At 36.8% G+C, this 9,679-nt stretch overlaps 2 protein-coding genes across 8 annotated transcripts; both read right to left on the bottom strand.

The window, feature by feature from the left end:
- Positions 1-1,179: 1,179 nt before the first annotated feature.
- LOC145134604 (uncharacterized) lies at positions 1,180-8,791 on the bottom strand. Of its 7 annotated transcripts, XM_079069448.1 has the most exons (10): positions 6,851-8,791; positions 3,916-6,768; positions 3,637-3,768; positions 3,295-3,565; positions 3,142-3,226; positions 2,919-3,049; positions 2,737-2,818; positions 1,906-2,261; positions 1,460-1,836; positions 1,180-1,381 (listed from the first exon to the last, which is right to left on the bottom strand). In XM_079069448.1, the coding sequence occupies exons 1-2, from the start codon at positions 8,307-8,309 to the stop codon at positions 5,585-5,587; spliced, it is 2,643 nt and encodes an 880-aa protein (XP_078925574.1). In that variant the 5' UTR covers positions 8,310-8,791; the 3' UTR covers positions 1,180-1,381; positions 1,460-1,836; positions 1,906-2,261; positions 2,737-2,818; positions 2,919-3,049; positions 3,142-3,226; positions 3,295-3,565; positions 3,637-3,768; positions 3,916-5,584. The 7 variants fall into 7 exon arrangements, with proteins under 7 accessions (XP_078925574.1, XP_078925573.1, XP_078925572.1 ...); XM_079069447.1 differs by having other exon boundaries at positions 1,180-1,836; positions 2,919-3,052; XM_079069446.1 differs by having other exon boundaries at positions 1,180-1,836.
- Positions 3,999-5,327, bottom strand: LOC145131563 (uncharacterized). Its single transcript, XM_079066236.1, has one exon. The coding sequence runs from the start codon at positions 5,325-5,327 to the stop codon at positions 3,999-4,001; it is 1,329 nt and encodes a 442-aa protein (XP_078922362.1).
- Positions 8,792-9,679: the final 888 nt, after the last annotated feature.

Below are 9,679 nucleotides of genomic sequence, written 5' to 3'. Positions count from 1 at the left end.
TCCTCGTAATATGTAAGTTAACATATTAGTTTACTAGTTAATTAAAGATAACTAGAACTCCTAAAAGCACAAAGCAAGCAGCATTCGAGCTTGAGTAACCAAAACCAAGCATATCCTAATCAGTCCATCATATTACTGACTATTCAGTACTAGCATGCAGTTTAATAAGCATACAAAATATACATACAAGGCATCCTTCCTAGATCCTTATCCCTAATCTAGCATGCAGTTCTCATACTCATACAAGGCATCCTTCCTAGATCCTAATACACAATATACATGCAAACTATAATAGGTATAGTTTGGGGTTTTCAATACACCGTTTTTACTAATTCAGAGTTATACACTGCTAAGCATATAAACTATGACAGATTTAGTTTATGATATACATTACTACAGGAGTACAATATTTAATAATTATTTAAGTATAATTATTACCTTATCCAGTATTCAACGGATTCAAATACAAGAGAACAATACAGAATTACACGTAAACTAGATTATACAGAATTGTGAGACTCTACTTCAAAACTGTACCCTTAAGTGTACTGAATTAAATCCTATCATAGTATAACCAGAGTCTCCTGGAGGGAGAGCGTGAAATTTGTGAATAGATCTATTCGGGACTGACAATCTCACACCTGAACTGCTAGCTACAGTTAGGCAGGCATGCCTGAGGTGACAAATGTCATTTAACCGACACTTGAAGAACGTCGTAAAGGTCACTAGGTCATATCAAGCATGGTTATACGACTCACAATAAGTATAAACTAACCTTTGTTTACGAGATTTCATTCTTCATTAGTTTTATTTTAACTAATAGAACTATTATACATTACATTGGGGGATTCCAGAGATACAATACACGATTTTATTTAAACTAGAAAGAGTTCCCTCGCGTTGCTACGGGTCTGGAAAGATTTTTTTTTCCTGATTTGATTCAAAATTGTTCATGTTTGTTTGTGGCAATTTTGTATTAGAAAATCCAAAGAATTTGTTTTTTTTTTCTAGGATGATCATGTATTTCTTAGCTCATATTTGTCTATGGGTGGCTTTTTATGACATTCATTTTTTATTATATTGTGAAACTTCTTACATGCAAAACATCGGATTTTTCACCGTTAATCTAAGAACATATGGTGATGTAAACTGAACAAAACATAATTTGTAAGAACACCGTATTAGTGGTAGTTTTGATATTAGACTTTACATATTATGTACAACAACAGGTTGCGACCAGGCATACATATAGATGTGTATAAGATATTTAGGTATAAGGGTGGTTTCATGTAAAGCGTTGTTTGTTTTTGGTGATGGATCTTAGTTCTTGATCAATCTTTGTAGCGTACACGTTTTGATGCTTGCTTCATTGCAACGTCACCTGCATATGAATGAGATGGTATTAGTGGTAAATGTATGTTGTTTTGTGGGATTTTTGTACCTGATTTATTAACTTTACGTTTAGTGACCCGTGAAGTTTGAATTGGAGTTGTCGTTGTTGATTTGTTTGTTGTTGTACGTGTGCCAGTTGTTGGATGTGTAGGAGAGGCTGGTATTGTTGGGGTGGTTTGTTTTTCTATATTGTTTGTCTCGTCAATGTTCACAACTATGAAACGGATGTTGTCAGAAGTGGAGGATTTAGTTATTTGTAGGTACATGTTTCTTGCAATGAGTTTACAATCGATGATAATTGGTGGTATTGTTTTTCTATTTTGATGATCGTGTTCTGTAATCAGTTTTTCACATGATAAGCCGACAATTTTTGTCACTGATTCATTGGATAGGATGGCAGTTGTTGAGTTGGTAGGGTCGTTAATGGCAGCAGATAGTTTGTACCTGTAGACATAAATATTGTGATCATTGGACTTGATAATTAGGTTGCTTTGCGATTAAAGCATTGCTTACATAAACTTGGGGGAGGTCGCTTCGCCATGGGTTGTACAAAACCAGGTGTCACCTTTTTTTGAGATTGATCTTCCACAACTGGGACAAAGTGTATGGTACCAGCTGTCTTTGATAAGGAAGTCTGATATTGTAGCTTTTGTAATGAATGTCTTTCCTTGTTTGTTTACAATGGTGTAAGAATATATTTTTCTCCATTATGTGATAGTAAGTGATTAAAGGTAAGTATTGGTGTTTGAATATGGGTACCAGGAGGTCAGAATGAGATTTGTTGTTTATGTCTTGTAATGTGACTGGTGTTGCTGAGGATGTTGGTGTTGGTGAGGATGTTGGTGTTGGTGTTGGTAGGTTGTTAGAACCTGAGAAAGAGGAGTCATGAGTTTTAGTTAGAGTAAATTACACGAATGGTCCCTATGGTTTGGAGTAATTTATGCGCTTGGTCCCTAACTTATTTTTTTAACTCGTAACGTCCCTACTATTTGTTTTTATTACACGATTGGTCCCTACTATTTGTTTTTGTTACGCGCTTGGTCCCTGTCTTACCTAAAAAGGCTATTATTTAAATAGAAAAAAATAGTGGGGTAGGTAAGGTAAGGTGAGGGGGTACGGTTGGGGGTGTGTTTATTTAAATAAATTAAAAAATCAAGGGGAAAATAGTCTTTTTAGATAAGACAGGGACCAAGCGCGTAACAAAAGCAAATAGTAGGGACCTTCCGAGTTAAAAAAATAAGTTAGGGACCAAACGTGCAAATTACTCTAAACCATAGGGACCATTCATGTAATTTACTCTTTTAGTTATGTATAATTTGTGCATGATAGAAGAGTTGGGAGGACCTTTCAGTGAGGTTGACTTTTTCTTTCACAGGTGGGTTCACATATACATGTGTTGCACTGGTTGAGTTTAGTTTCAGAACTCCTGCATTCAGATTATTGAGTAAGTGTTGTAGATTATTTAATTGGTATTTATTTATTTTTATTGTAGAAAAAAAGGATAAATATTAAGTGTTGTATGTTACCTGGGTATGTTGTTACTTTTACGTTAGTGATGGCAATGATGACAGGAGCAACAGAGGTGGTGATCTTCCTGCGATCGAATTTGGCAGGTGAATCGATGCATTCTTTCCATAAGGTTACCATGATTTCGTCCCTGCTGGTGGTATTGATACAAATATTTCTTAGGAAATGTTAAGACAAATTTGTAAATATATTTTAGTGTTTTTGATAATCTGGTAAACTTACTTTTCATCTCTAACAAATAAGTTGATATATGCTTCACCGTCTCGTTTTTTACAATCTCTGAGCTTTATGAATATACTGACAAAATCTGCATTGGTTTTATTTTGTGTTAGTTATTTGTTTATTCTAATATTTTATGCGTTTATTGATGAGTACCTGGTAGTTCATTGTTTTTGTTAACAATCTCATTCAGGTGTTGTCTTGAAACAAATCGAAACCATGTTGTTGGAAGTGCTTCTGAATCTGCTATTTCCTCGATTGATGATGCTGGACCGACGTTGAGATGTAGTGTGTTTTGTAGTACTTTTTGATGCTGATCTGGCTCTGAGCATGTATAGTCTGTGATGGCGTAGCATTTAGATATGTGAAGCATTGTTTCTGCATGTTCTTGATCTGCCTTTTCGCCTAAAATCTGGATTGAGCCCTCCTATAAATGCAAATTTATGGTTAGTAATGCAATGTGATTAAAGTCATAGATCAGATTACACATATGCTTACATATTTATCAACAGCTATGAACCAGGTTTCAAAGGGCGAAAATGTGGTGTCCACTTGCGTAGGATACGCAATTCAAGAGTCGTGCCTGGGGAATTGTGGTGAAGTGTCGATATTCTTTCCATTGCTTTGTACCTGTGTGCAATTTATTGGGTAGTGTCACAGTTGGATACATATAAAGTGATAGGAAGGAAATAATGTTAAGAACTTTGAATAGAAGTTATAATGAACATGGCCGAGACAATAATATTAAAATTGTGGGTCTTCAGATGATTTCACAACCTCATTATTGTTGAATAATTCCAATAATTCTTTGAAGACAACGTTTGTTGTTACATTGCACTGTGTGCCTTCATGGTTTCTAATTAGAACTTTAATTGAATTTGGGGAGGTTGCTCGAGATAGAGCCCATGAGTAAATACTGGTTGCGATAGGTAGACGCCGATTTTTTTTAACGACTGACCTTGACTTTTATTTATAGTCATCGCATAACAAACTTTTATTGGGAATTGTTTGCGGGTGAAGACAAATGGTAAATCAGGGGAGTTGTGAACAAACTTTATGCGAGGAATATAAACACGCTTTCCAATAGAGGTGTCTGTAATAATCACTGCCTCAATTACAGAAGGGAGTAGTTGGGAAATGATTAGGCGTGTTCCATTGCATAAACCTTCTTTTTTATTTATGTTTCTTATTAGCATTATTGGAACATTCACTTTCAATGTTAGTTTGTGAGGAGGAATTCCTGAGAATGTTTGTTCATTTAAATACTCAACCGGGTAGAATGTTTCTAAATCCGAAGTGTGTTGGCCATTTGGCACCATAACATCACAGCTGCTGTATGTTGTGCCGTGTCCCGGTGCCATTTCTAAAATCAAGGTGTTAATCTCATTTGCTGATTCATTTTTCGGGCACACAATTGCTCTATTTAATAAATCAGTGTGACTTGGATTTTTGAGAAGGTCATTTCCGTAGACAAATTGTATAAGGGAATGTAGAGCATTGATGTCATTTGGGATAAGGAATGCTTCTGGTGTTTGAATGTACTTTGTATTCACCGGATCATTTATATCTGAAATACCTTTGTCTCCATTCCCAATATCTAGTAGCCACGCTGCCTCAACTCTCATGTTAGAGTGAAGTTTGTACACTTTAAAATGCCGCCACAAGTATGATTTTGGTAAGGATGACATTACAATTTCTGATTTCCTACTCTTGGGTTTCACAGGAAGCGTTTGACGGAAGTCACCTCCAAGAAGCATCGACATGCCACCAAACAATTTGGAGTTATGTTCTAGTACATCTCGTAGTGAACGGTCTAGACATTCAAAACAACGTCTGTCACTCATTGGTGCTTCGTCCCATATAATCATGGATGTCCTTTTTAGGAGATCTGCAAGAAGAGTGTTTTTCTTAATGTTGCATGACGACTGGTCTGATAGGTCAATAGGAATGTTGAATCTTGAGTGAGCAGTTCTTCCTGAGGGTAATAATAGTGATGCTATACCCGAGGCTGCAACAGCTAAGACTATCTTCCCTTTAGATCTGAAATATGAAAGGATTGTTGTCCATAAGAATGTCTTTCCCGTTCCTTCGTGACCATATACAAAAAGCAACATTTGATTGTTGTTCTTTTCAGCGAACAATATTGCATCATAAATATTGAGTTGATCGACATTGAGTTGTGATACCATTTGTTGATGTTGGTCTTGTAAAGCATCTCTGTCGTAGGCTGTTTCTTAGAGCAAGAAACGGTTGTTCAAAGTTGCAAGATCGATGGTGATGGTAATGGCAACCCGAAATCTGACAGTGATTTAGAAGGAGTACATGAATTTAACAACTTTTGTAGTTCAAAAAGAATTTGTTGCTGCAAGTCATGATCATTCTGAAAGAAGGATGTGTTCTTCATATTTGATTTAAGTGTGTGCAATAAATCATCACCCATTTTTTGTCATGCATTTTCCCATAATTGTAAAGGGATACCCACATCACATAATAACAATAAATGACAGAATGGGGATCGTAGTTCACATGAAGAGGCCCATGTTGTTGCTTCTTTAAAGGCAGTCATCCATTCCTTGTCGTCGCCGATCAGTCCTAGTGCATCACAAGCTTCTCGATACGTTATATATATATTACCTCGAACGGTGCGAAGTTCTGTGTATGATTTTGTACCCTTTTGATGACATAATAACATGCGCAAATAGAACAATTCTCCGGCTGTGGGATGAACAAACACTAATCGGCCAACTGTTTCTGCTCCGGCACGGATTCTGTGTAACCACTTTTTGCATGTACTGTCCCAACGAAACTTTGTTGGATAATCAATATATGCCAGGTGCAGCCCATCCTCACAACTACGATTGTTTTCAAACCATGCTACAAGAGGTGTTCTTCCAAAAGTTGGATTTCTAACAATTTTCTCCGGTTCTGTATTTTCTCTAAAAATCGTTGTCTGCATGTTCTCTAAATGTACAGGCAACACTTGTACAGCTGGTGATCGTTCATGAATTGGAAAATTAAGAATTCTCCACGATGCTTCATGAGGACATATGTACAGACCATCCAAAAAGTTATTGATTTCATTCACACCCATTTGAGGTTTAGTAGAAGTAGAAGACATATCGGTTTCAGAGTTATGTATTGCAAACCTGACTCGTTCCACGCCTTTTGAAATATATTTAAACAAATACTTTATCATCATATTCCATCCACAGTACTCCACATTGATATGCGCATTGAAGCGACTGCATAATCGTTTGTTGTACGGTACGACATACCCATTGTCAATTCTAATTCCATTTGATAGGATGTGATATGAAACAGAATTCCTTTTATATTGAACATAACCATCTTTATCGAATTTTGTTGTTGTGTTGAAAGATTTTGGATAATTTTTACTACATTTATCATCTTTAATGCAAAGAGCAGACAGATTTATTAATCCACAGGGACCATGAAGCATCGAATTAGTAACAGTTTGGTACAAGGATGCTTCTGATGTCGGATTTGGGAGCTCGGCAGTTATGTATTGATCAATATCAATAGAATTACGTATCTTGTATGGTGGGGTTACCCATAACAATGTATGACAATGAGGTAACCCTCTTTTTTGAAATTCGATAGTATATAGATCTACAAAAACAAAAAAATTACGAAAGTGTTAAAAAGAATCTGGGAACATTATAGTAGCAAAAGTTACAACAAATGTTCTTACATGCTGCAACTTCTCCGAATGTTCTATCTTCCTTCAAAAAGTTGATAAATTCATTCAATTTTATTTGAAAAACTCGTGCTATAATATCCGGACGGTTGTTGCTGTCAGAGTGACCATGTAGCTCTATGTATCTTTTAATTCCTGGCCACTTTACATTACATGTAAACGTAATAAAGTATTGTGGATTTCCGTAAACTCGACAAAGAGCCAATGCATCCTGGTAATGTTTGTACATGTAGCGTGGGCCACCGGTAAATGTGGCCGGTAAAAATATGCGTTTTCCTATAGAGCGGCTGTCACTGTCACCTTTGGAAATGGCATCGTAAACACCACTAACATATTCAGATCTAAGTTTTTGTTGGTGATTTTGAATGTAGTCCAACATTCCCTGTTCTATACATGTGTATGCATCGACCAGATACTGTTGGAAGAGACGACATCCATGCAAAATAAGAGAAAAAATTCCGTACCTAGCATGTATATTATAGCTGTAATACATATTAACCGTAAGTTTTCTACATTTGGAACCACCAGTGTCTGCCAATTGCAAGCGGGGTGACCATCCATCTTCACCGAATGGAAACAACAACGGGTATTGTAACGGCATGTAACTGGGATGAAGCTTACTTATTCTTTTTGGGAAACCGGACTTTGAGTGAAGAATTATATCATAACCGCAATTATTGAAATCATCACCAAAAACAATGCAACCTAAACTTCCTGGAGATGGTGTACCATATCTCCGGTCAGGTACGTCATTATAAAGGCGTACCGCATACGTGTCTAAATTAAGTGTATCGGCCATTTCCTTGGCTGTTTTAAATGTCCGCACATACTCATTGTGAGAAGTTAGCATTTCCATCAGAAGTGCAACAGTTTGAAGATGCACAACCGAGTCAATCGGTTTATCAAAATGAGAAAGTCTGTTGGATAGTTCATTCTCCGTGTCATAAACATACAATTGCAAAAAACGGGGTTTATCATTACCGTCAGGAGATAGACGACCTATCCAATGAGATATTTGGCCAGAAACTTTGAAAACATATGGCCCACGTTCTTCGTTTATGGTTTCATCAATTTTCCCACCAAATGAGGTCATTGAAAACATATTGTTGTATAGTCTAATATTCTGTAAAAAGTGAGCCTCATTATAAAGATTCATCAACACAGGAGGAGGTTGTAAAGGGTACGGGAGAACCACAACTCCCGACTTACAACATTGTGTGTACCGAGGATGATTGGATCGCGATAACCTAAGAACCCTCTCAGCATACCAAAAGTAGGCCCCACAAAATTCACAAATACAGTTACAATCACCGGAATCGATGTACGCTGGTAGTGGGAGGGACGCATGGATATTGGAGAAGAACAAATGTCTTCTACTCTTTTTAGAGATCGAAGTGCTGCCGCTGTCATAGGAGACCGGCCGCTTCGGACGACGCTTCATACGATCAGTCATTCTAAAATTCGACAGCAACAACACACAAATTCCAGTACATAAATAAACAAAACCTTAGAAATTGTGATGTTTCATACCCATTGTTACAGCAACGTCTCAAAACCTAAAACCTGTACTCATAGCAAAATTGTACATACCCCCAATCCAAATACATATATTTAACAAAGAAAACATAGTAATCCACCAACGGAATCATGTACAAATTTAAAACTGAAATCCAATTTGAAATCAAGAAAAATTTAAAATTAAAATTCTATTTGAAATCAGAAAAATAGCAGGGGGAGAACAAACCACAGTAATAACACAAAGATTGAAGACGATGATGTATACCAGTCGAAGCCGATGATTTACAGGAGGAGACGGTAGCGTGACAGGAGAACGAAGAAGAGAAGAATAGAAAAAAAAAAGCAGATGGAGGGGGATAGTAACCGTTTTAGTCGGCGTAAAATTCATCCGTAGGGGAAGAGTTCTAGCCGGGTGGGAAGAAGGGACGAAAGTTGACAAATAACGCAAACAATGGTGGTCAAATGCTGAAACGGTAAAAGGCACTGTTGACCAGGGTTACGTAAATTAATATAATGTATAATAATAAAACTACTATACACACTGGTGGTAGCCAGGGGTTTCAAACAGAACATTCTACACCGAGGTTTTCATACAGAATTCATCATACAAGACATCTAGTAGTAACCAAGCATACAAACTAATATGTTTTATATACTACAACCGGATACAATAACAAACATTCATAGTTAGTTCTATAACTCTTTAGTTTATGCATCAGGGTTACGTATGAAGAATTCTCGATAGACTGTGGGATATGTGGTTTCCGCCTCATTTCCTGTTCCTTGTTTGGTTGTGGGCTTAGGGCAGATCCATATAACCAACTGTCTGTTCGATATTGATTTATACGTGGCTAGCATGAACTAAGTGGTTATAGAGAGAACTGATATTATCTCACTCTTACTAAAGAAAATATTGGATTTTCTTGGAAAACATATGAACATTTTTACAGAGTCATCAACAGGTTTTCATTACAAAAACATCGCTTATGAACTCACCAGCTTTATGCTGATACTCTTTCAAAACTGCTTGTATTCTCAGGGAATCAGTAGACGGGTACCTCCTGGAGTTTTGAGAAGACGGCGCATATAGAGTCTCGTCTTTTTCTTTTGATTATACTTTTGATGTATAAAAACAAGAATTAACAGATGTAAACCCTTTTTCATATATGTATTCAATGTAATGGTTGTGTTTACTATGATTGCTATGATACAATTGTTGTGATACTACACATGACGTCTTCCACCCCCGAACGTTTCCGCCGTTCCGGTTTGGGGGTGTGACAGATTGGTATCAGAGCTATTGTT

This window comes from Lactuca virosa, chromosome 8, assembly GCF_052849685.1.
Source record: "Lactuca virosa cultivar CGN04683 chromosome 8, Lactuca_virosa_CGN04683_v6, whole genome shotgun sequence".
Classification (NCBI taxonomy): domain Eukaryota; kingdom Viridiplantae; phylum Streptophyta; class Magnoliopsida; order Asterales; family Asteraceae; genus Lactuca; species Lactuca virosa.
Note: the sequence above shows the minus strand (reverse complement) of the source record. Positions and strands in the feature narration are given on the sequence as shown.

Bases quoted from the DNA above. Each gene is read 5' to 3' on its own strand.
- LOC145131563 (XM_079066236.1), bottom strand. From the start codon at position 5,327: ATGGTATCACAACTCAATGTCGATCAACTCAATATTTATGATGCAATA.
- LOC145134604 (XM_079069447.1), bottom strand. From the start codon at position 8,309: ATGACTGATCGTATGAAGCGTCGTCCGAAGCGGCCGGTCTCCTATGAC. The intron at 6,769-6,850 runs GTAAGAACATTT...TTGTTTTTGTAG, and splicing joins ATTCGGAGAAGTTGCAGCAT to ATCTATATACTATCGAATTT.